The sequence below is a fragment of the Mastomys coucha genome, unplaced genomic scaffold (genome assembly GCF_008632895.1).
Source record: "Mastomys coucha isolate ucsf_1 unplaced genomic scaffold, UCSF_Mcou_1 pScaffold22, whole genome shotgun sequence".
In the NCBI taxonomy this organism is placed as follows: domain Eukaryota; kingdom Metazoa; phylum Chordata; class Mammalia; order Rodentia; family Muridae; genus Mastomys; species Mastomys coucha.
Window position 1 is genome coordinate 65138940 of NW_022196905.1, and position 26688 is coordinate 65165627.

At 40.7% G+C, this 26688-nt stretch overlaps 1 protein-coding gene across 4 annotated transcripts in view; it reads right to left on the reverse strand.

Annotated features, from left to right (window-relative positions):
- Corin (corin, serine peptidase) overlaps positions 1-26688 on the reverse strand; it is a 211355-nt gene that overhangs the window by 29768 nt on the left and 154899 nt on the right. For all 4 annotated transcript variants that reach the window (XM_031342604.1, XM_031342603.1, XM_031342602.1 and 1 more), the window contains 7 exons: positions 24743-24850; positions 16574-16805; positions 13414-13559; positions 12541-12648; positions 5803-5916; positions 3932-4042; positions 2759-2888 (listed from right to left, as the gene is read on the reverse strand). In XM_031342604.1, coding sequence (XP_031198464.1) covers positions 2759-2888; positions 3932-4042; positions 5803-5916; positions 12541-12648; positions 13414-13559; positions 16574-16805; positions 24743-24850 — 949 coding nt within the window. The remainder of the gene's footprint in view (positions 1-2758; positions 2889-3931; positions 4043-5802; positions 5917-12540; positions 12649-13413; positions 13560-16573; positions 16806-24742; positions 24851-26688) is intronic.

Sequence of the window (26688 nt, forward strand, 5' to 3'; positions counted from 1 at the left end):
ACTTAAGTGACAGCAGATGCTGGTGAGGTTGTAGAGAAAGAGGAACATGCCTTCACTCCTGGTGGGATTGCAAGCTGGTACAACCACTCTGGAAATCAATTTGGCAGTTCCTCAGGAAATTGGACATAGTATTACCAGAGGACCCAGCTCTACCACTCCTGGGCATATACCCAGAAGATGCTCCCACTTGTAATAAGGGCACATGCTCCACTATGTTCATAGCAGCCTTATTTATAATAGCCAGAAACTGGAAACAGCCCAGATGTCCCTCAACAGAGGAATGGATACAGAAAATGTGGTATATCTACACAATGGCGTACTACTCAGTTATTAAAAACAATGAATTCATGAAATTCTTAGGCAAATGGATGGAACTAGAAAATTCATCCTGAGTGAGGTAACCTGATCACAAAAGAACACACATGGTATGCACTCCCTGATAAGTGGACATTAGTCCAGAAGCTCAGAATACCCAAGAAACAATTCACAAACCACATGAAACACAAGAAGAAGAAAGGCCAAAGTGTGGATACTTCATTCCTTCTTAGAAGGGGAAACAAAATACCCATGGAAGGAGTTACAGAGATAAAGTGTGGAGCAGAGACTGAAGGAATGACAACCCAGAGACTGCCCAACCTGGGGATCCATCCCATATACAGTCACCAAACCCAGAGACTATTGTGGATGGCAACAAGTTCTTGCTGACAGAAGCCTGTTTTAGTTGTCTGCTGAGAGGCCCTACTAGTGCCTGACAAATAGAGAGGTGGATGCTCTCATCCAATCATTGGACTGAGCACAGGGTCCTCAGTGAAGGAGCTAGAGAAAGGACCCAAGAAGCTGAAGGAGCTTGCAGTTGGAGGAACAACAGAATAAACTAACCAGTACCCCCCAGAGCTCCCAAAGAGTACACATGGTGGGACTCATGGCTCCAAGTGCATATGTAGCAGAGGATGGCCTAGTTGGTCATCAGTGTGAGGAGAGGCCCTTGGTCCTGTGAAGGCTCTATGCCCCAGTGTAGGGGAATGCCAGTGTAGGGAAGCAGGTGTTGGTTGGTTGGTTGGTTGGTGAGCAGGGGAGGGTGAGGAGATAGGGGGGTTTCCGAGGGGAAAACAGGAAAGGGGAGAACATTTGAAATGTAAATAAGGAAAATAGCTAATAAAATACATTGAATGAAACAAAACAAAAAACCATCCAGAACAGAACAGAACAGAAATGAAATGCATAGAGATGAAAAGTAAATGAATGATTTACTGCATCTGGAGGGCTAGTGAGAGTGACTACACATGGTCACATAGTTTCCTTTTATGGTGATAAAAATGTCATGGACCTAGACAGTAGAGACAGTTGCACAAACACTGTGACTGTGCCCAGTGCCACTGAAATAGTCAAATTCGTTACATGTAGGTTAGCTCAATAAAAATCTAATCTGCAAGAGATACAAAAAAAGATGAAGTAAGACATTTAAGATAAGAGATCTTTTGTTTGCCGTTTAACAGTTACATTTCAGGTGGTTTGTCAAAACTTTTGTTCTTATAAATCTTTTCAGGTTTTACCCTCTGAACTCTTAGTAGAGCTAAGTCTCATCATGTAATTGAATTTTCAATTAAGCAATACTCCTGTATCTTGGTGAAAGAACCAAGATAAGCATTTTCAAGGGGTTTTCATTTATTGAAGAAAAATCATATCCCATTTCATTTAGATACAATAAAGAAACTGTGAAAATGGACAATAATTTAATGGATCATGACAGCTATAATTTTTTCTAATGCTTGAAAAGACTAAAGTTCTTTTATTATAAATTATTAAGAGTTCCTCAAATTTCCAAAGATGTGGGCCTTTACATGGAAGAAAAGGACACAAGATGTTAGCAGTGATATGATTCTTCAAACTGGGGCACCAAAAATATGCAGCTAGTTGCTGAGTCAAATGGCTCATTGTTGTAAACAATTGTCATTTGCTCAGTGGATCCTGGGAAATGGCATCAGCTCTGGCTTTTAAGTCTAGAGTTGCATGACCCCCTGATCTTTTATTTTTCTCATTTCTATATTTATACTCAAATCTCACATACATCATTAGCATAATAAAACAAAATACCATACAATGATATAACAGATACATATGTATACATCATCCTGTATGTGTTCTGTGGTGGTACAGAGCAGTATTCTCTATTGCTGAATGACCAGAAACAGAACACCTAACAAAACAGTGTGTGAACACTTCATTCCATTCTGGTTATGAAAAGGACAGGGTGGGTTTTCTCATTCCACTAAAAAGCAAAATGTTGAATTACTCCTTGGTGTGTATTTCCTTTGTTACTTAGGATGAATTGAAATACCAGCAGCTTTGACCTCTCTTTCTCAACTTGTATTTTTGTTTAATGTATGTAATATATGTATATTGCTTAAAAAGAAATTCCCAATAACCTCAAGGAAAGGGTACGAAGAGTTTTCCATCCATGCTCCACAGAAGAGACCATCTTAATGCATTTATAAACAGTGAACGTATTCCATTTCACACGTACTTCAAAATACAAGTAATTCATATACTTTTGAGACTTCACCATAACAGGTTTGCAGCCCACACTCTTTAGAGCAGGTGCCTAGAATTAGATAAGTTCCTCACACAGGATGCACTTCGAGGGCATTGGAGAGCTCTGAGTTTTCCAGTTGTACATCAATCATAAGGAAGATATTACTGCTAACATCCACAGAGTCCTCTGAGAAATTCATCAAGTGCTACACACTACTGACCTTACCCTAAACCCATCTGCCTGCAGGCCAGCTGACTCAACGTCTCCTGCCAGCCATCAGCACACACGTGGTGTTCTCTTGCAGACCGGTGAACAGTCAGGAATGAGGAGGAGTTCCCATTTTTAGAGAGGGTCACTAAGGGGGGAAAATGCGAGAAAGCCTAATTAAAAACACTTCTTCTCCAGGGACCATAGTAAGTTTGTAGGTCTTTGCTCTGATTGCCTGCCTCCATTTGTATTTATTTTAGTTGAGAACCATTTGGGGTTGACCCTCTGTGCAAATCACTGCTACCTCAATGTGACAGGAGACTGAAAAAAGTGAATTCGATATGTGCAGTGCTTTCAAAACACTGCAGACTCTAATGAAAGAAATGAAAGGCAGCTCTGGACTTTTCTTTATGAGACAGAAGGTGGCCAGGGGCAGAGCCCCACTGCCTTGAATTTACACAGGGATTAGCCAAACTAATTGCAAGCAGCTATTTGAAACTCCATACTTTTTTCCTTTCAGTGTTTGGTAGTACAAGAGGGTGGTAGACATTTATGACTGGTGTGGTGTACTTGCAAACCACCAGCCTCTGCACTGGATCAGCCACGGGTCATTTGTGGAATACTGTGTACCTGATCACAGTGCACGGGAAACTCATTATTTGGCCAGTGGATACAGAAGACTAAGGTAGAAACTGAGTGAATTAGGGGAGTAATGTGCACACAAGGAGACAGACTGCCACATTGACTGAAATGTCTTCCAGTTCTGCCCAGAGCAGGAACTAGACCGTTAGAAACCTCATCAAGGTGAGGAGCAGGGCGTATAGGTCAGATGAAGAGGTCACTACTCTATCCTCTTCTTGAGGATGTAAATGACCCAAGACTCACTGATTATTCACCACTATTGAACTTGGTGATAAATAAAACTTAAGTTCAAAAATGGCATGCCTCCAAGCATTTGAATGCAAAAATATTATACAAATAATATAGACATTTAAAGTCTAGAAGTAACTTTGGGGGAAATTTTACTGTCACTTAGAAATAACTCGCATGAATCACCACTGTCAGCTTTTATAACAGCAAAGCAAAATAGATGAACTTGGTTGGTAAAACCCATGAAGTAGTTTAGGATTCATAGCTTAGACGGCTGACAGGCATGTGAATGAACACAGGGCAGGTGGACCAGAAGCTTACCACAGCCCCATTCATCTGAGGAGTCTGAGCAGTCGGCCCGTCCATCACACCAAAGGTCATGGGGCACACACTCGTGGTTGGCACATTCCAGCTCATCACCTTGGCAAAATGCTGGCAGGGGAGACCAAGAAGAAGAAGATGGAAATGTTTGAGAAAGCAGACTGAAGACACCGCAGGAAGAAAGTAAGCTCTGTTCATGTAGATAAAACGCTTTTTAGGGATCCTACTATTAAATTACTCTCTGAGTCACATATAAATCTCTTTTTGATTTTTAAAATTATAGTAAATCTCCTTGATTGCCTACTTAGCATCCATTTCCCGTCTTCCATCTATGAAAAGGAAACCTGATTTTGTCCAGGGCTTCATACCAACCATCCCTTATCCCAGAGGAGGATGTTGATTAGTTTCACATAGGCATGGCATTTTTCTGACTATTCTTTTCTGAGAGTAATTATCAGTCCAGGATTAAATGCAATTCTGTAACAGACCCTTGCTCTGTGATTTTATGATTTATGCATTACAAAATAGCATGCACCTAAACTCTGCTGACCACGCCATGTGCCTTAGCCAGGAACCAGGCCAGACTGGAGCACTCAGCGTTTCCTAATCCCTGCCTGGAGCCGAGCTTTGGGTGTTTGTAGGAAATGTCTTTTCTAATCCATACAGAAGCCCCTTGCTACACTCTGTCACTCTGCCTATTGTTGACCCATGGGGCATCCCTTAGTGATATTCCAGGGAAAGGAACAGAATCTTCCCTTCCTCCTACTGAGCATGATCAAGGCAGCTCATCCACCCTGAGGCCAGGCTAAAATGAAAGAGTCACATACAAAATGATGTATTTCTCTATTTCATTGTAGCCTTGTGAATTCATTTTGCCAAGACTTTTACTATAATAATACAAGACATGTATAATACACATGATAAATGCCTTCATTTTTTTTGTTTGATTGTGTTAAGCTTTCTATTAATTGTAAGTAAAATGCCTTAAGATATTTTTAAACTAGTACTGAAGATGATGACTGTATATCATTTAGACATAAAAGATTTCAAAATCACAGAAAACATAAAACCACCACCATAGACAAGCGTAATCTTTTCATGACCTTCTGATGTTTGTCTTAGCTATGTATATTTACTTCTGAAACTCAAGACAACACTGCACATCCTACTGTATACTTCCTGTTATTCAAGTGCTGTCTTTGAGATAAGTGTCCTTTGAGGCCATTTCTTAGGGATTTACTCTGAAGCTTGCAATACGATTGGAAAGCTGAAGAAGTGCCTTTTAAAAAGGGGGAGATGTCAGGGACATCTCGCAGCCAGTGAAGGTGTATCTTCAAGGACTTTGTGGGACTGCAGCCTCTTCTTTTTCTTTCCTAATACACAACCTTGAAGTCAATATGCTTCTCTGTTGTTTCCTCCTCTAAACCATGGACTGAAATATCCCAAACTCTAAGCAAAATAAACCCAACTTCTTACATCAATTCTCTTGGGTATCCTGATAACTAATAGGAAATCCACTAACACATCAACTAAAGATGCATAACGAACCCAGGCCAAATAATTCTGTCGTGTGAGTTTAATGTTGACAATGTGTTTCATCTTGTGGTTACATTTTATGTCTTCCATTTTGGTTACTGGCAAGGGGTATTTTCATGTTTTCATATCATTACAATAATATTTGTATTTTAAAAACATTAGCCTTCTCGTAATATATACCTTTGTAGACATAAGTTTGGTCAAAAGAACTAAACAAACTAAAACCTTTTCATGTGTGTTTCCAAATTTCCAAATTTCCAAATGTGTTTAAAGTGAAGCAATATGTATTTAAAATACAAAACACTGTTTGTTAGCAAACTCATAAAGGCGCTTACAGCAGTTTTTTTCATCCATGCTGTCTGGACAGTCTGGAAACCCATCGCAGATTAATGTATGCTTCAGACATTGCTTATTAAATGGACATTCCCAAAGATCTCTTTCTTTGCAACCTGGAAACAGAAGAAAAAGCTATTAGTGATGGAAGCACAGTTGAAAATGATGGCAAAATTTAATTGAATAAGGTTAAAAAAACGTTAGCATGAAGGCCTGGTTTCTTCTTGAAGACTTTGGACATCTGTGATGACTATCAATCACGCGATTGCTCCTGAAAGTAGGAGCTAACAGGAGTCTCCATTCTACCCTGTGAACAGAACAACATGCCTAACAGAAGATCCAAATCAATATACTGGAAATGGAAAAAAAAATGTGAAAAAGCAGCTATGCATTAGCATCCTTCCTGAGTTGTTCCTCTTGCTTTCTGAGTCTGCGCACCAACACACACGGCTCATCTATAAAGTGAGTCCTGCTTTTAAGCACGTATGCCAAAGCCTAGAGATGTAAATCCATGCAATCTTAAGATGTAATTTCAGTCTACAAACTGAGGGACCATCTGTGTTCCATGAAAGAGGCCCCTCATGTGTTAAGTACTTACAAAATTCATTTAAAAGCCAGGTGCAAAATTTATTACTTTTTCTGGGCCAGAGATCTGAGGTTGGAAACCTTGTCAGTTAGTATGGAACATGGAAATGATTTGGAAAAGATAAGAATTGTGGGTTTACAACTTGATCTTAAATTTCCCTTCAAGGAGCAAGCACTTAGGCTACATTTACTACATATCATCTGGTTAAGTGCAATGTGTTTGAATGCTTTCTAAGATATGCCAAGATCCTACTGTAACTAGATGCCCCAGAGGATCCAGGGTCCTGACCATCCTGTGAGGGTATGAAGGAAAAGATATCATAGCTTTGAACTTTTACGTATTTTAGGTTTTGAGATGGTTTCTCCTGTAGTCTAACCTATCCTTGACCTCAAGACCCACCTGTCTGATTATAGTCACGTGCTCCCTTGACCTTTCTGATGTCCATAATTTCTCTTAGAATCTGGTTAGGCCCTCAATTCATGGTTAATTCAAATGCAACTTCTCTTCATCTAAGGAACAGCAAACTTTGGTTCTCAGGAAAAATATTATTTAAGATATCTAAATCACAAAGCAGTGACCAAATAAGGATACTCTTAAAAGCTATGTCTCATCAGACCTATTACAAAGAATTCAGAGAGCTCTCATAGATGATTAACTCAGGATTCTTGGAAGTCACTGGAAAAAAAGTCTCCCTGTTAAAAATGGTTCAAATTCTTTACCAGAATAGAAATTTTACTGAGCTAAAATTAGGTTTAGAGTGTTTTATCACCCAAATATGGGAGAGATAAATGGTGAGAGACCTGCACTGGCCATTCACCTGGTCGTAGGTCCAGACATCAATTCTACGAATGAGTTCATTGGATGGGATTCAGAGTTTCCAGCTGGCAGAGGCTGCCAACTCTAACTGCAATGTTATGATGGTAATGTCTTCTAGAGATTCAAAAGGAACTCTGAAATCTGCCCACGTGCGCCAGTTCCTGCCCAATAGCCTAAACTTCTCTTTCCATCAGAAAGCAGTGCAAACACAGAAAGTGTAAAAGATTGTTGTTGCTGGTGGTGGTGGAGAACCACTATGCTAGTGGAGGATGAGAGAAAGAAGCATGATGCAGGGACACCTTTGAAACAATGAAGAATCTGTACATTTGGAAGGGACTAATAAAAAAAAAACAAGCAGAAGAACAGATCACTGGGCATCAGGCATCCTGTAGCGTATACTCAGACCAACAACACTACTAACAACAATGGCATTCGTTATCTACTGTGTATCTGCATTCTCCAAGGTTATATGAGTATTCTGTGACACTGATGTTTCCTTTATGTACAATTTTTGTTAGAAAAGTCTGTACAAGTAAACATCTCCTGGGGATAAAGACGGTAAGAACAGATGAGGTAAAGCGAGAGGAGGTCATGGCATTTGCCATGTGGAAGGCAGTGTTATTCGTGAGTAAATCACTTTGTCTATAAAGTGACATTTTTGATGTAAGTATGTGTTCAGACAAATATGGATGAGATAGGATACTTCACACAGCTTTAGGTTATGAGACCAAACAGAATAACAATTGCCCTGCACAGGGAAAACCAGCAAGGCAAGCCAAAGGAGGGCAGTGCGAGGCAAGGTATCAAGTCTTGATCTGCCCAGAATGCTCCTAGCTCCAGCGTCAAATGGCAAGCTAAAATTGACAGGGTCTCTAAATGTAGAGTCCAGATGCCAAACCTAAGTCTCCACACAGCATCCTACCACTCTGAGAAGCCCATCTAACATTCAATATAAGACGATACGTGAACCAAGCAGCAAAGTGCCAAAGAAAGAGATCACTCTTCTCCTTTAGTGGGAGTCTGTTCAGGGATCAGAAATCAAGCCCACAGATTCATCCCCAAAGCACAGTTAGGGGTATGTGCCATGTACAGACACAATGAATCTCTCTCTTCTGATGGCTGCCGAGCAAAATGGTCCCATCCACAAGCAACGCTTTTGTGTGGTAAATTATCTCAGTGCTCTTAAAGAATACAAAAAATATATAAAACTTTCCATGAAACTTGAAAGTATCATAGTAATGAACCTCTGAGGATCCCCAGAGGATTGGATTCTGAGAAACAGTTCTGGTTACATCTAAAGTTTTTGTTTTATCTGAGTTTTATAAAGGACCAAGGATAGTTGATAAAGGTGCTGTTTGTTAATGTGAAGATAAATGAAACGCTACTCAAGAGTTTGTATTGCTATCAATCTTTCTCTGCATGGAGGAATTTCATTATTTTATACTCAGGAGAGTGATTTTTTATTGGTTGTGATGATGTTATTGGTTATGAATGTAGATTCAGGTAATTAAGGATTCTATTTTTACATTAGATATAAAGAATTTGCTCGAACCATATTTTTATTTAATGGCCCCACTGAGAAGACCCACTTCTGCAATCAGAGCACAGGTATGACCACATTTATATAATAGCTGAACAGACTGTGGTCATAAACCCCAGAGAAAGCAAACCTCAGCCTTACACAGTCAATGTTAAAGTTTGGCAGCAAAAATCAAATACAGAATCCTGTGGCTGTTTTCTTCATGCCTTTCATGTTTGCTTCTCTGTTCAGGACTGGCTACTATCCACACAGTGCTATGCTGGAGATAAACTGATTTTATCGAGTTGCTAGTTTAACTGTATATGGAAATGTCATCTATTTTATCACCGACAAGCTATCAACGTAGAAGATGAAGAAGTGCTAACTCTTCCAATCCCTCCCATGTCTCCAAGGCTCCCTCCCCCCCATCCCCCCGTGAGTCAGTTCTTCACCGATGCCTTCAGGCTTGCATAGATCTTCTAAGCATGTGTTGAAAACACACTGACTATTAACAAACCTTAAAATGCTTGCTTATATTAGCAATTACATCAGTGAAAATTTTACCACAAGAGCAGGAGCCCGCTATGAGCAAAACCCTCCTTGCTAAGTTCTCGTACATTCATTTTAAAAACTACATCTATAGCTTAGTGTGCTTTAATGGCAATCCCATTTCCAGATATGAAATTGCTAAAGAAATACATGATCAATTTAATTTCGGACACGTCAAGTGCTTCCTAACTGAACTAAGTGTTGTTTTGAAGGGAACCCCAGGTGTGTTGTTAAAACTTCTACGTGAGCTGTAGAGTCGTGACAGGCAACCCCAGGCATTGCATGCCTTCAGCACAGGAGGTATAGAATACATCAGAGTGACAAGAAAGGTGGAAGACTGGCAGCCCAGGCTCCCAGTCTCCATTGCCATATAAGCAAATGTGCACATGACATCTGAGAACATCAGAGCATGAACTGGATGACATACCCAGAGTCCTGTGTGGCCTGTCAACTTCACATCCTTATCTAATTGCCAGCAATGTGTCCTCCCAGTACACTAGACAGACCATCTGAGTGCATGCATGCATGCCAAAGGGAAACTTGTCCATCACTGTTTGGAAAACAGTGCAAATTTCTCTCATGTAAATTATTACTATTAAAGCAATCAGTTTAGCTCCAAATGAACTAATTTCTTATCAAATCTTAACTTCTTACATCAGAGCTATTGATGGTGGACATGATGTTTTGGAAATGAAATAAAGATTAGTTTATTGCACTGGCTGTTTTTTTGCGTCAACTTGACACAAGCTAGAGTTATCACAGAGAAAGGAGATTCCCTTGCAGAAAGGCCTCCATGAGATCCAGCTGTAAGGCATTCTTTCACTTGGTGATCAAGGAGGGAGGATGGTGCCATCCCTGGGCTGGTAGTCTGGAGTTCTATAAGAAAGCAAGCTGAGCAAGCCAGAAGAAGCAAGCCAGTAAATAACATCCCTCCATGGTTGCTGCTTCAGCTCTTGCTTCCTGACCTGCTTGAGTTCCAATCCTGACTTCCTTTGATGATGAACAGCAATATGGAAATGTAAGCTGAATAAAACCAACTTGCTTCATAGTCATGATGATTGTGCAGGAATAGAAACCCTGACTAAATACCATCACCAAATCCAGACACTATTGTGGGTGCCAGCAAGTTAACAGGAGCCTGATATAGCTGTCTCCTGAGAGGCTCTGCCAGTGTCTGACTAATACAGAAGTGGAGGCTCACAGCCATCCATTGGACTGAGCACAGGGTCCCCAAAGAATGAGCTAGAGAAAGGACCCAAAGAGCTGAAGGGGTTTGCAATCCCATAGAAGAAACAACAATTTGAACTAACCAATACCCCCAGAGCTCCCAGGGACTAAATCACCAGCCAAAGAGTACACATGGTGGGACTTATGGCTCCAGCTGCATAGGTAGCAAAGGGTGGCCTTGCCAGTCATCAGTGGGAGGAGAGGCCCTTGGTCCTGTGAAGGCTCTATGACCCCATGTAGGGGAATGCCAGTGCCAGGAAGCAGGAGAGGGTGGGTTGGTGAGCAAGGGGAGGGGGAAGGGAATAGGGGGCTTTTCAGAGGGAAAACCAGGAAAGGGGATAAAATTTGAAATGTAAATAAAGAAAATATCTAGTAATAATAATAATAAAAGAAACTCTGACTAAGACATTTATTTTATCTTTGTGGTATTTTTCTCTTCTAAGGGAAAATTTTTAATGAAAACTCATTATTTAACTATAATTTTGACATTTTAGGTCCATCTAAGTACTTTTTAATAGTACTATGAATTTATGCTTCATGCTGTATTTTAGAATGAAGACCATTTATTCTTGGCAAGATGTATTTTGTTTGCTTTGTTGTGGTTTTCTTGACTCAGAGCCTCAAGTGGCAGCCCAGGTTAGTCTCGAACTCCTTGTGTAGTTGAAAGTGACCTTGAACTCTTGACCTCTTGCATCTACCTCCCAAATGCTGGGATTTTAGGTGTACAATCCCTGCCCCCAAGCAGCACGAGCCACTTTTTTTTCAACCGAGCACTTGCCAAATATTTAGTGACCTTCTAAAAATCTAGAGTTAGTCTCCTCGATAGAGTCATAGAGTCACTTTGAATACTCTAAGTTAATCCACTTGAAATCATACCTTAGACTACCATACCTTAGAATACCAACATTCTTACAGGAACAATCTAGTTCATTCTGGACACACCACTCAAATGACAGTGAGCGATATATTTATTTTTTATTTTTATTTTATTTACAAAACACTTACCAACAAGAACTGGCAAACTATAGTAAGTTCTCAAATTATTAAATATTGCTCCACAGCAAAATCACACTGACCTCTGTACCATCGTCCGGACAGCTGTAATCTCCTAGAAGATGTGTGTGTCCTTGGTTATAGTAGCTGATAGTGGGTCAGTTGATTGCTTATGGCATTTTGTCTTGACCAGGAGGACAGTGTTTACTACTACTAAAATTCATTTGGAGGGGAAAGGCAATATTTCATACTTCAAAGGCCAACGGAATAAAATGATCTCAAAATGGATATTGCCTTATGTGCTTCCAGTGAATAAGGTGTCAGTCTTATTTGGGGGGCATGACAGGCGAAATAATTACAAGCAAGCTAGCTTTTAGATAGCCCCTCAATCATTCTGCTCTGTGCCAGGCATTTTTTGTTGAAAGGTATTGTCTGTTTTCTGCTCCCTGGCACACTCTCGGCGCACAAGAACCACAGTTTTCAGGGAAATAAACTGAGAACGGCTGTGTTCCAATTGGCCCTGGCATCTCCAGCCTCCCCACTGGTGATGTTGGGGCTCAATGGTACGAGCATCAGGGAGAGCTTTATCCTTTTCAACAGAGGCAAAGCGAGAGGAGCATGAAAATGAATCTTAATTAAATGTGAGCGCTGTTACCTGAACCTTCTTCATGGAGAGAGTTGCCTGATTAGTGGCTGAGGACGGCTATGTCAACACATTGGCATTCTTCCCATAAGCCAGATAACAACTGCTTCGCAATTTAATAACAAAAATGGTTCCTCACATTTACAAATCGTTACTTTTTTCCTTTACTATTTATATATTTAAGGCTATAAGCTGAAATGTAATTTTATTATAAATTAAAATGTAATTTCAGAGAAAAGTCATATCAAGTTATGCCTTATGGTCTGCTGCCTTCAGAAGTAAATGCATGAGCTTTAGATCAGACGGCACTTCCTAGAATAAGCAAATGGTTTACATATTCCAACACAGATACTTATTCTTGGAGGTTACTGCTGTACATTAAAGGCAATGCTGCCTCACATACATACCACAGTTCTCCTCATCACTGTCGTCATCACAGTCAGCCTGGCCGTCGCATCTTCTGGAACCCAGAACACATCGTCCTGAGCGGCACTTGAAGTGACTCGGAGAGCATTCTGTCAAAAAAGTAGTGCTTCTCTCAGTGGACAGAATTGCAGAGGGGTCAACCTACATGAGTGTTTCCATTTGGGGTGTTGGTGTATGGTCAAGCACTAAAGAAAGAACAGCTCTCCTCAGCCAACACACCTGAAGTTCACGTGGCTTTCTTCTCTCTGCTAATCTCTGTCCTTCTCCTTCATCCTTGGTACCATCACCTCCTATCTGCTCCTAGCACCTGTACCTTACAATAGCTAATCACCTTTCTAAATAGACACTAAACAATGGCCTGAGCCTGAAATCCCTTGTGCAATCTATGATCCTAATTTCCCAGGGGTTCTAGTCTTTCGTTTGATGGACCAGTCCTAAAGTCTACTTTTCTATTAATAACCCTTCTGTTATTATGGAATAAACCAAGGGTTATTGATGGAAGAACCAAGGGTTGGTGTTTGTGGTTAGCTTCACAGCTCCTCAAATAAATAGCATCCACAACTAACCAGTGGAGCATGCATAACATGGAAAATACCTGGATGACTAAACTCACCTCTGAGTTCATTTTTATTGCTTAAATATATTTTACATATGCTAGTAATGACAACAGTGGACCAATAGGTGCCAGCACCTTCTAGAGCAATCAAGTACTTTTTAAACCCACGTACTTATACAGCCTAATTGACAACTAAATAGAAAACCAACAACAGCTCTCCCTAATACAGAGACTGCAAAAAGTGGCTGACGCATACATCCACGTTAGATGTCCTACTGGAATCAACTGGAATATTAACCTTCCACGTCTTCACTGGGCAGGAGGCAAGTGTGATTGTCTGAACTTTCTTCTGGAAATTGATTACAGTCTGTGTCTTCAGGCCACTGCAGGCCTACGATCCCCAGAACAGATTCACAGCGCTCCTTGGAGTGCTCACATAGGAGTCTACAAGCAGAAAGAGAATGTGTCAGAAGCCATATAGCTCCGTAGGAAATGTATGCTCAGAATGCATTTGGGTTTACATTCTACGAGGGACTGTTTGTGTAAGGAAGTGTGTAGAGGCATATAGGCATGCACATATATGTAATTGTCTCTTAGGAAATCCAAACAAGCAATATCTGGATAAAGAGGACCAAGCTGCCTTCACTACAATAGACTACTGCAGACAAAAATTAAATATTCTCCAAGCTCAGACCCTCTTCCCTTTGGCTTTCTACTTTTCTGTCTTTTAGGTAAACATCCTCTAGCCTTTTCGTAGCCTCTAAGCAGAGGAATGTTGAGCATTCCCCATCACCTGTCACCATGGACCAGGGAGAGAACTCTGATGAATAGTGGAGGGAAGGGGTGTCACATGTTATGCTGGCTTATCTGGAGATCTGCCTCTGTTTCCCCTCCTCAGCTGCCATCAATACTGCTTATTTGTTTGTTCTAAAGATAAAATTCAGTTTCTAGTTTAGATTTGGAATTTTCAACAAAGATGAATGTGGGCTGTTGCCATATTCAGCTTAAAAGAATGGTAAGTTCAATATTATTCAGGCACTGTCTGCTGCATTAGAGTTTTGCTGCATATATACAACAAATATAGGGCTCAGTCATAGCTGTCATCTTAAGGTAACCATTTGCTCCGTTACTTTGGAATCTTACTATAAAATAATACTAACAGCACCACCAAAAGTTTAAGGACGTTCTTGTCAAGTTCTGTGTGGCCCTCAGTGCTAGGCATCTGCCAGGATGCTACATCTTCAGTTAAAAGGGATTTTGAACATGAGACATAATAATCCTCAATTTTTTTCCACATTGGGAGACTCAGTAAGACTGGCTATCTTCCGATGTACAACTTAAAAATTAAATGTTAAGGTTAATAGACAAACTCAGTAGAAACGAGCTATGCATTAATCCATAAGCTTTGGAGCATATTAGTATGTTATAATAAAATAGCTGCATGCCTAAATATCAAAATGTTCCTATTGCTGGCACTGAAATTGAAAGACATATTAGTAAAGCTAAGAAACAGAGTTAAAAGCTAGTACCCTCAGAGCACCCAGGGACTCAACCACCAACCAAGGCCTATACATGGTGGGACTGATTGTTCTGGCAGCATGTGTATAGTAGAGGATTGCAAAGTCGATCATCAGTGGGAGGAGAGGTCCTTGGCCCTGTGAAGGTTCTGTGCCCTAGTGTAGGGGAATGCCAGGGCCAAGAAGTGGAAGAAGGTGGGATGGCAGGCATGGGGAGGGGGAAGGCAACAGGGGTTTGCTCTTATTGTTTTTGTTTGTTTGTTTGTTTGTTTGTTTGGAGGGGAAACTGGGAAAGGAGAAATCATAATATGTAAATAAAGAAAATATCTAATAAAAAAAAAAAGAAACAGAGTTAAACTCACCAAAAGTTTATCAACATGTTCACTCAATAGCATCTTGGAACTATTTGTAACCCAGTCCTTTAGGTTATAAAGCCATGAGATTCAGTGTGGATTTGCATTTATAAGTACAGTAAATTGATGCATTGGGGGAAGTTATGTAGATATAGAAAAAAAATCAAACACAATTGGGGAAGTACTATTCAAAGTAGCAATTCACTACCATCATCGACCTTGCTCAGCCAAAATAGAATAAGATTCACAAAAAATTTCAGTATGAAATCAGTAGATACTCCAACAATACCTCAAAGGGCATGTAATAAAACTTCCAGAATTACTTTAGCCTGAACAAACACTAAACTTTACTTTCCTCATCTTGTATGACTTGTTCAGCTGCCCAAGTCATTCTGAGACCTTATTGTTTCCTGCCCCAACTCCAGAGATATCCCCACTTCATCATCCACTTGATATACAGCCTTAAATTTATTGTTTTACCATCTGTCCCTTATATTGGTATTATTTCTTTTTCTTAAAGCTCTGTGTGACTTCTGATCCCAACATATGGTTTCTATAGTTACCACTCACATTCAGGCAAGCACATCTGCACAGCCTTCGTTTTGAGGCAGCATTGCAGACTGTAGGAACAGTGACTTCTGGGACAGTCATCTCAAATATGCACAATCTCTGATTACAACCTCTTACATGTGGCCCAGAAGGATGCCACAATTGAGCCATATGCTATCTTCAAGAGTGTCAGTTACCACAGAGCTTGCAGCCAATTCAGAGGCTCCGGAATTTATTTAAGTCCGTAATCTTTTCTTGAACTCTTGCTATAACAAAACTTAACATACAAAACAGTTATTTCACCAGTCAAAGCACTTGAGGTCCAAAGAGACTAAGTAATTTGTCACAAGAGCACAAAATAGTTAGAGAAGACTTGAAGCTGGCAATTAACTTCACAAGTATGGTTCTGGCCCTCAGGATATTGCTTAGACCCAAGGTTCAAGCTTTGTTCCTGACATGTCTTTCTTTCATTCAGACAGGAAAAAAAATATCATGATGTGCATCGTTGTCCCACTATGGACAGCTATTCTGTCTCCCTGTGTAGTCACATTAACCTATAAGTACTATCGGAGTATAGCACCTTTAACACACTGGTAAAGAGTTCATTTCATTAATGTCAAAACAGCAAGCACATCAGTGTTTCTAGACAAAAATGGCAGACACAGCCCTTCCTCAGTCCCTCTACCCGCTCTCTTTTGTTTTGCCTTGCTTAGGTTTGGGATGCCAGTGGTCCCCAAACACATTCTAAAGGATGTGCTAGCACTGAACAGCATCCCATCCCTAACTTACATTCCAAAGGATAGTTTAGGATCCTCCAACATGAGATAAAAGCACATGTGATGGAAGGAAATTCAAGGCATCCACATCTGGTGCTTGAATGATGAATTCAAGCACTCATTTTATTCCCACTCCCTTATATTTGGAATTTACTAACTTTCAGATTCTTTAGCAATACTTATTTGTGTAAATTCAGCTTTGTGCTCTTTTGTTCTTTCTGAGGTAGGATTGAGGATTCCTGGCACAGAGCCCACTATTTTACCTGCAAGGCGGGATGCGTTGGCCTGTATTCACATCACACTTTGGAACCAAAATGGTGCAAGCGAAAAACATGAGGTATTTGTAACAGTTGGTTTGTACAAGTGCAGGGAAGAGAGATGACTCCCAGCTGATGGATGCTTCCTTTTGAGTTCTGTGGCCAAGGTAATTTGGATAATGTGTATGGTTGTAGGGCAAATTCATGCAGAGTTCCAAAGTGATGGGCTCACATTGACCTAACAACAACAACAACAAAAACACATACAAATTTTAATATTAGAATCACCCTCTTTAAGCTTCCCACTCTCAAAGTCTACTTGACTTAGATCACAGCTTCTAAAACTCTGGGTCCTGGTTCTACAATTATGCATGTGGCCTGTAAAATAATTGGCAAGAACTCTGGGTCCTGGTTATACAATTATGCATGTGGCCTGGAAAATAATTGGCAAGACTCAATGGTGTCTGAGCATACAATGGTGAAAACTTAATCCAGAAAGAAGTGTGTATTGGATCAGAGATGTCTCTGACACTTGCAAGTCTTGCATCATGTGACTTCAGTGCAGCCTTGAGCACATGGCATATGCTTTCTGCAGTACACATCCCATCCCATCCCGTGTAGCATCAACAAACCTTGCAGGCAATACAAATGCCTCGGCTCAGGCCCCAGATAACCATCTATTATGAGTGACTGTGTTTTTACTGTATATAACAAGTTTTCATCTGGTATTGAAACAAAATGGTTGGACTGCAGGAAATAAAGACAATATTTCTCACCTTTCTTCAGCATGTACCAAGTTAGTATATATTCAAATTGTACTGAATTAGAATGATTAATTTTTTAAAATGTAGCTGGAGTGGCTGACTTGAGTTTTTATGAAAACTGGTTCTATGAATTTTATCTTGCGATCAGGACAGCACTTCCCCGTTTCTGAAAGCCCTAAACATACTTCTCCCAGCTTGCACAATGTATTTATGTAAGTTAATGCAGCATTCTCCATGTAGAGAACTACAAAATTAAACTTGGGCCAACTTTGAAAAACATTAATGATGCTCTGTTTCTATTATCATTGATTGTTGTTGTTTTGGTTTTGGATTTTGGTTGGTTGGTTTGCTACAGTTTATTTTTGTTTCTGCTCTAGCTGAGGTTGTACTGGAACTCATTATATAGCTCAGGTTAGCCAGAGTCAAGGCTATCTTTGTGCCTTAGCTTTATAAGTTATGGAATTATAAGAGTGAGGTACAACACCCAGTTTTATCAAATATTCAATGAATATTTAATTTTTATGTAAAAAACCCATTTATTTCATTAGTATGCAAATTTGCCTTTTTACCTCTAATAAATGGCAATACCAAATAAATGTATATAGCAAAGATTTGTTTTAAAACTAATTTCTTCATGAATTGTTGTTGGCAAATGTTCAGTTTATATTCCTATTTTCTATACCTGTATACTTGAAGCTGGAATTAGAACAAACAGGGGTTGTGAGAGGCAAATTTTTTTACTTTATTAGGTATTTTCTTTATTTACATGTCACATGATTTCTCCTTTCCCAGTTTCCCCTCCAAAAAATCCCCCAAAAAACAACAACAAGAACAAACCCCTGTTCTCCCTCTTCCCCTTCCTCACCACCCCACATTCTCCCACTTACTGGCCCTGGTATTCCCCTACACTGGGGCACAGAACCTTCACAGGGCCAAGGGCCATGAAAGGTAAATTTTAAGAACCCTGGAGACTGGGTAGCAAAAACTAGACTGCCAATAGTACAAGACACTTATCTATGGACATCAAAACCAAGGACTCCATTCCAGAAGAGCCATGACAAACCTGTGTTCATTTCCATGTGTAGGATGGCCAGCACATGCATTTTAGAAAACCCTTCCTTGTTTTTAAAAAGTTGACTCAACTTTATTTGAAAATGAGTCTTCTATCATGCCTTTGTTCGGTTCCTTTTTTCCTTCTGATTTATTCATTGCTTTTAAAATAGCACAGGCCCCATTATCTTCAATGGACATTAAAAAAAAATCAATGAGGTTAATTAAATGGGCAATTAGACAATTTCTGAGCCTATGCTCTCTTACTGACCAATGAATTTAAAGATAAGGCTATAATAATTAGCCTAAGAAGAGGCTGTGATCTGCTGGATGCTCCTTGCATAAGGAGGATAAAATGCAAGCATGGTACCTTGGAGTCTAAGGCTACTTTACTCTTCGATAACTAACTTTCCCACCTATGACTATGGCATCGACTTTGCTGTGGTCCATTCTGTAACCTATAAAACAACAATATCTCCATAAGGATTTGTCCTCACACAGCCTGTTTGTTCTTCCCACTTCTTTCCCTGATATCTTTCACTCAAATGGGCCATGCCTCCAGTTGACATGTGCTTCTAGAACTTAGTGCACAGCACAGGCCTTCTCCTTCTTCCTTAGTAAGTCATCTGTTCATTACTCCCTGATGGGGTCCTCCTAGACCTACTCCTTCCTGCTCCACATCAGTCAGAGATTTTAAAGAAATGACCTTTAGCTCTTCACCTCAGAGAATGGAAGAAGAAAAAGAGGGGGAATGGGGTCAGGGACTATTCTAAGCACTGAAAAAGAAACCATATTTCTGCCATTTTTGAACTCCATAGTCCTGGAAAAAAAGAAGACACAACGTGTAAAAACAGGCTATGGTCAAGTTTGCATGGATCCTGTTTCACTCATGTTTCATTGAAGGAGCAGCTTTAATCCTCAATGGTACTTCATTTGGAGGCAGTGCTTTGGAAGGTAAGTAGATACAGTGTAAAAGTCAGGAGAAAGCTCATTGTAGAATTAGCATCTTTTGAGGGGTGTATGTGTGTGTGTGGGGGGGGTGTTGAGACAGGGTTTCTCTGTCCTCGAATTCACTCTGTAGACCAGGCTGGCCTCAAACTCAGAAATCCGTCTGCCTCTGCCTCCCAAGTGCTGGGATTAAAGGTGTGTGCCACCACCACCTGACTAGAATTAGCATCCTTAATGATAGTAGTCTTGCTTTTACCATCATATAAAAACAGCAAGACTGCAGCTCTTGACAAATGATGCAGTGAGCAAGACCTCCCATGAGATCAAATCTGCCAGGACCTTGATTATGAACTTCCAGCCTCTTGAACTGTAAGACACACACATTTGTTGTTCATGCCTCACAGCCTATGGTACTCTGCCTTTGTAGCCTGGATTAATTATCACAGTGACATTGATCAAAATGCTGGGAGCTCAAAGGGACAGCATAAAATAACCCATAGCAATCCAACCTTCTGAGAACAGGTGAATTTGGGCAGGCTTGAGAGAAGGCAGTAGAGAGTTTCTGTCCCCTTAGTGATCCCAGAAAATATATCATTGGCCCCAAGGTAGTAGAGTTAATCAGATTTGTGTTATAAAATTGACCTAGGCACACTGAAGATTCCATGCCTTATTACGAGCAATTATTCAAATAACTCTTGTTTGTCTGAAAAGTGGTATGATACAAATAAACAAGTAATATGGACTGGGATGAAATAAGCCTCAGGACACTTATTAATATACGGATGATGAGAGTTTCATAGATACAATATTCATAAGGAACTTATTAGGCTAAAATGTCATCAACAAGATATGCTCTAAGTTTCTGTTTCTTGGGGGGGCTAGGACACCAGGTAAGTGGCATCATACTGGGGCAAAACACAGGACCTCAGAGAAATCTTCCTTTCTCTTCCTAGCATATCAGATACAAAAAAAGTTGACTTTCTGTGGTTGAGAAGAGTCCATATCTGGGCTATGCTGGCACTGTTGACCTCAAGTTTCTAGACTCCAGGACTGTGGTCTACCGTTTAAGCCACTTAATTAAGTGTGACTTATTATATCTGCTCAGAGTGAAACCAATGGGAACTTTCAAGTTTTGCATTCAGATCCTTAAAAGATTTTCTTTTTTAGGAATGATACAAAACTCCACCATCAGTTCGTTATCTCCCATCCCTTTTTCTCTCTGCCTCTCCCAGAGTCTTTAGAAGACTTTAAAGCCCCTCCCATACCTTTCCCTACTCACTCTCACACAGAGAGACATTTCCAGAGCTCTGTTTGCCTTTGCCAATGAAGAATCAGATTGTTCCCACTATTCTCCCTGTCGCTTTTGTTAAAGGCTTCTTTGCTTGTCATAAGTACCTTCAATTTCAGAGATGTGGAGGAAAAGAGGCCCTTTTTCTTCTTCTCTTAATATACTTATGATTTTACAAAATATAACTCTTCACATAGATGTCTCAGGCAATCCTTTTTCTTACACACCTTTTCTTTCCCTTTCTTCTTTTACCATACTACCATAGTTTAAATTTTTATCAATGTGTCTCTATTAGGTGGTGAATAGATAGTACCATATAGATAATTTATCTCTGTTCTGATGTATGGAGAATGAGTCACTTCTGATTTGTCAAAGTATAACTTTCAGTGTTTCACTGCCAAGGGTGATGGAAAGATTACATGATGAGCATGCACTATCCTGAAGATCTTTATTGAGTGAAGTAAGGATTGGATCTTATATTTTTCCCTTAAAAGACATTCTCTACAAATTGCTGAACTACTTAGACTCTTAGATACTCGTCCAATCCAAATTCAGTGGCTTTGACCAGTAAGCTTTTATAGCTCAAGTATGAACATGGAGCTAAGTATGAAATAGTCACTAGAGGGCGATCATGTCACAAACGCGAGCATGCTTAGCATAGACTGACTGGTCCAGCTTGCAAGTATTCTGTATAGGTATTCACTGGGTCCTGTAGATCAGGTTGAATAAATGACTGTTTTTAAAACCTGGTGTTCAGTCAGTGGCATCCTATTTTCAAACTCTGCAACAAGAGTGAAGAAGATGAGATTGTGAACAGAGCTGTGAAGTCACTGGGAACTGGGTTCTAAGTAATAACCATTTACAGGAAAAAGTGACACTTTCAACATCTAGTCACACTGACCAGACACTCTGCTGCAAGCTCTGAACCTCTGCCTATCACTTTGATTTAGAACAGTCTGTGAGCTTTCCTACTTCCTGAACTGTGGCAGCAGAACCAGGAGGGTTGCCTGGGCTGCTTCGGCTCTGTGTGCTTGCCAGGACTGTAGACAGCTACTGCATTTTCTCCTCAGCAGCTACATGATGTCTGACTCCTCCTTATTGTGATGTCGACAGCTGTAGATGTCCCACACCTTGGCTCATCAATCGTCACCCTGAACAATATGACAACTAATCATCTACTCCTCACTCAGCAGGTGGGAATACTTGGAGAAAAGCATCATTCTCCTATCTGTTGTTTTCTACCATTTTGATGTTTGGCTTCTTGATCATCGCCCCCACGCTATTTGTTTCTTCCAACTAGAGTTGTTAAAGATCAGACAGGAAATTGTAAGTGAGAAGGAAGTTATAACTAGGGCAAAGTCGCTCATGCCTTCCTCTTCCTCAATGGTCAATAGGAGCCTTAGAAAGTGGAGTAAGAGAACAGGTGAGGTGCCATATTGAAGTAAAGGCAAATAGAACACCTGGAACACAGGAAAATATCTAGGGGGCGTGACAGCTACAGCAGGCTTCATAGGGTCTTGATGAATGTGAGTAGAAAGAGGAACTATGGGAATGACTCGTTCTGGCTGCATTTCCCAGTTGCCTGTGCTGTTGTCTATGAGAAAAAAGTGATGGATTGTTTTCTCTGTGCCATGAGAACATTATCTCTACCTCTACCCCCTAATGCAAGGCTATGTCTGCAATTCGTTCCCTGCAAGGAATGGAAATGTCAAGATGCCAGGGAGGCACTGGACAGAATAGTCCAGGCTATTCAAAACCATTCCTGTGATACTATACACATTTCAGTACATTGTCTCATTCGCAGAGATGTAAATGTGAGGTTTTGGGTTGCAATGGTAGTTGTTCATTTCTTCCATTTGTAGTGATGGACAGTAAACTATGGGCTTTCACTAGATTAGTGGTTCTCAACCAGTGGGCCATGACCCCTTTGTGGGTAAAATGATCCATTCACAGGGATCACCTAAGACCATCAGAAAACTCACATATTTATATTACAATCCATAACTGCAACAAAACTTCAGTTATCAAGTGGCAATAAAAATAATTTTATGGTTGGGGGTCACCACAACATGAGAAAACTGTATTAAAGGGTCACAGCATTAGGAAGGTTGAGAACCACTGCTCTACTGAAAACCAAAATCATAGAGAAATATGAAAACTGTCTACATCCAGTGTCAGAGGGGACACACACTCGTGTAGCCGAGTCACAAGCAGACCACTAGAGCTGTCATTGTCAACCATGGCTTCACACAGGAGTCACTGAGAAAATATAAGATATCCTGAGACCTGAGTCCCTACTCAATGCATCTTCAGAGAGCATAGTGAAACCCTGTTATGAAAAAAAGAAAGAAAAAAGAAAGAGGGGGATGGGTAGGGAAAAGGAGGAAGAAATGAGCAACTTTCCAGAAAAAAAAAAAAAAGGTGTAATTTTTTATGAGATGGCAAGAACTTATGTCTTCAGAGACTAGAATCCGAGGAGCGGATGGCTCTACCCAATGAATAGCGACTTTCCTCACTCACAACATCAAGGACATCAAACAAGATACAGGACTGTTCACTGGTGCTAAGCAATCAGCTTTACTAGTATATCCCACTATCTATGTGTCTGTTTGTTCATTGCCCTTCCATATTCTGTTTAATTTTGCACTGAAGAAGAGAAAGAAATGTGGTTGGCACATCCCTTTAACCCCAGGACTCAGGAGGCAAAACCCAGAAGATCTCTATGAGTTCAAGGCCAACCAGGTCTATATACAGAGCTCCAGCCTAGTTGGAGATACATAGTGAAACCCTGTTATGAAAACAAAACAAAACAAAACAAAACAAAAGAAAAGACAGGAAAAGGGGGCATGGGGAGAGAAAAGGAGGACGAAATGAGCAACTTTTCCTCAAATAACCTCCTATCTATCTACTATTCCCTGTTCTCTCTTTGCAAACTCCAATTGGAGGAAACAAACATCACAGAGAGGGATGGAGGTCAAGAAGCTAAACACCATTGATGCTAATGACGTTAAGCACTCTAAAATAATAACATTCCCATGTATAGGAACAGACTGACAAAGGGCTATGCTACTTACCCACCTTTGTAGAGAATCAGGCACACATATCCACCTAGAGGCTTCTTGAGAGATGGCTACAAGTCAACTACAGAGGCTGCTTTCAATAGTGGAAGGACCAACGTCTAAGCCAGTTTTAAACACCCAGAATCTACGCTCTTCTGGTGTTTACTGTATGGAAAGGAGTTCTTAGCATCCATGAGCATTGATATTCTGGGATATACTTCACCTCAAATGTTACAAGGCCACTGGAAGTCCCCCCTTAATCTACTAGCCTCAAAGCTTCCGAAGGCCTTGATGGAGAGGGTTTGTAATATGAAGTAACTCTCAATTCAAAGCCGAGGATGGAGCAAGCAATTAATTACTCCAAGTGAGAGACATGATACAATAACTGGATCTGGGAGGAATAAATCATTTCTAAGTAATCAGTCTTTGGAAATTTTCTAGTTCAGTTAAAATTTCCCATGGGAGTTTATTTGATGTTCTCCCCCCATGGCCATTCCGTCTCCCCTCAGCTAATCTACTGAAAACTAATTTAGAGACAGCCACCTGCTTTCACCATCACAGCCATCACACTGTCAATGAGACAAATTAATGCAATGATTCTCAGACCATAATAGTCCACCAACATGTTTGGAACAGTGAGACTGCATCTATCAGAAGCATAAAATGACCAAATTTTATGTGACGGTTGGGATGAATCTCCTATCTGGTCCTTGGATGAAGTCTCCAGTTTGGAAGCTGTGCTTAGAAAAAAAGAAGGAAGATAACATCTGCCTGCAGATGGGCCCATAATTTATAGGAGCTGATGTTGAGAAGAAAGTGGTGGTAATGACATTAAGCAATGCAGATGGATGGCCCATTCTCAACCACACATTTGTTTCTTATTTAGCTAATGAAGACCATTTTGGTTCTTTTTCTGCTACCACATGCAACCTTTGGACAAGAGCAAAAGCAAATATATGTGCTCTTTTGGAGTGACTCCAACTTCAGGCGTTTATGGCAATGTGGTAGAAAGAGGCTAGATGTACCGTCTGTCACAGAAATTGCCCGTGTCAGCTGTTGTACTTACTGCAGTTACTCAGGCTGCTGTCTGAGTCACACAGAGAGCTTTCAGCACAGGATTCGACACAGGAGCTGTCAAGGCATCCCCGATCTCCTTCTGGACATGGTGTCTGACCTGTGGAAGGGAAAAGCCCAATAGCTTTCATCACCTGCCAATCCCCAACCCTCCATCTGAAGGACTAAGAATGTCTGCTGGGGCTGAAGGATGACACAACTTTAATTTTCTTCCCATCTCCCTCCCAATATTGAACACAGATAGAAGAGGTATGCTCTGGGTTCATCCTCTCACCAACTAAGCGTGGGCCAGTATCCCAAAAGAACTCGGCACAAATGAACAAAACCACAGGAAACCACACTGAAGGAAAGAAACAGACGGTTGCTTCTAGTGGGGAAAACCATACGCGATTGTTATATAGGTGCTTATACGTAACAAAATGAAATGCAAGCGAAGTGAGGTCAAGAGGGTCATACAAAGATATTGGCATTCTGGTTTGTAAATGACAAATCTTACACTCATTTGTCCCTACTCCCCAACTCTCCATTTTAAGGAAACTACTTTCTCTGGCAACCAACAGGGCATGAAGGTGAAGGCCCTGTTTCAGGTTTCTTTATCATAGTGTCTTTCACTACTGCTACCCAGATTTCCAGTATCCCTAGGAAATATCCCTGATCCGTAATGACCTAACATTGGGGATTTTTCTTTCCAAATGAATAGTGGCAGCAAAAGCCTTTGCCTTGATAGCTTTACCTTAAGGTATGTGGAATGGAAACTGCTGGTTGATTTCCTGCTTATTTGTAGATTAAGTGGATAAAGGAATAAGTTGCTACCCCTTCTTTTTCCATGTCTCCCCCATTACTATGGTCAATTACTTTCAGACATGTCATATGGGATCCAGAATATCTTGCAAGGCAAGAAAAAAAGGCCATGCCCCCTCTGTGCAGCATCTATCTCTTAGTCTAACACTGGATGGTATCCTGACCTACACCTCATGAGCCTGTGAGAACATGGCTTTACAGGAAGTGTTCATCAAGAGCAGCTGAAGCAGACTAAGGCTTAGCCTAGGCCGCCCAAGGAAGTGTTCCAGTCAGATGGGGTAAGTTGTCATCAGAAGGGGAGAAGGGCTTTCTAAGCAGAAAAGCAACAGGAAATGGCCTGTAGAAGGCACACCATGGTCTTTACTCTATATGTAATGTAAAACACCTTCCCCTTCCTATCTCAAAACATTGGCCATGTGGTGCTGTGGGTCTGCCATGCTCTTCTGAGAGAGTTCTTCTCAGTCTTCAGCTTGTTGTTCTAGTATGTCTCTGTCTTAAGCTTTTTACAAGAGCTCTTTGCCAAGTGTGCACAACACACAGAAGCCTAGCACCCTGAATTCTTTGCAGCCTGAGCTGCATAGTTGGATATTGATCATAAGCTCTCTGTCTCATGAAATGGAGAGCCCCATCACTTTTTTTCTTAGACTGAATTCCCAGGAGAAAAAAAAAAAAGACACCTTATTAGCCATGTAACAAATGGAGACAACCCTGGACATAGAAAACCTAGGAAAGAGATCAGGAGTCATAGATGCAAGCATCACCAACAGAATACAAGAGATAGAAGAGAGAATCTCAGGGGCAGAAGACACCATAGAAAACATTGACACAACAGTCAAAGAAAATGCAAAAAGCAAAAAGCTCCTAACCCCAAACATCCAGGAAATCCAGGACACAATGAGAAGACCAAACATAAGGATAATAGGTATATCAGAGACCTTGGGCGCAAGCTCTGAAGCCAGTCCCACAACACCCAGAGGAAGCTCCACTCCCAGGCGCTCTGACACACCCAGGATCAGAGGTTAAGCAGGAACAAACATCTGTCCCAACACTGGGAGTAACTGGGACCAGGTTGACCAGGCACACAGGAACTCCGCCAGCCCAGTGACTCCGGTTCCTTCCTGTCTGTCTGGGTTAGTG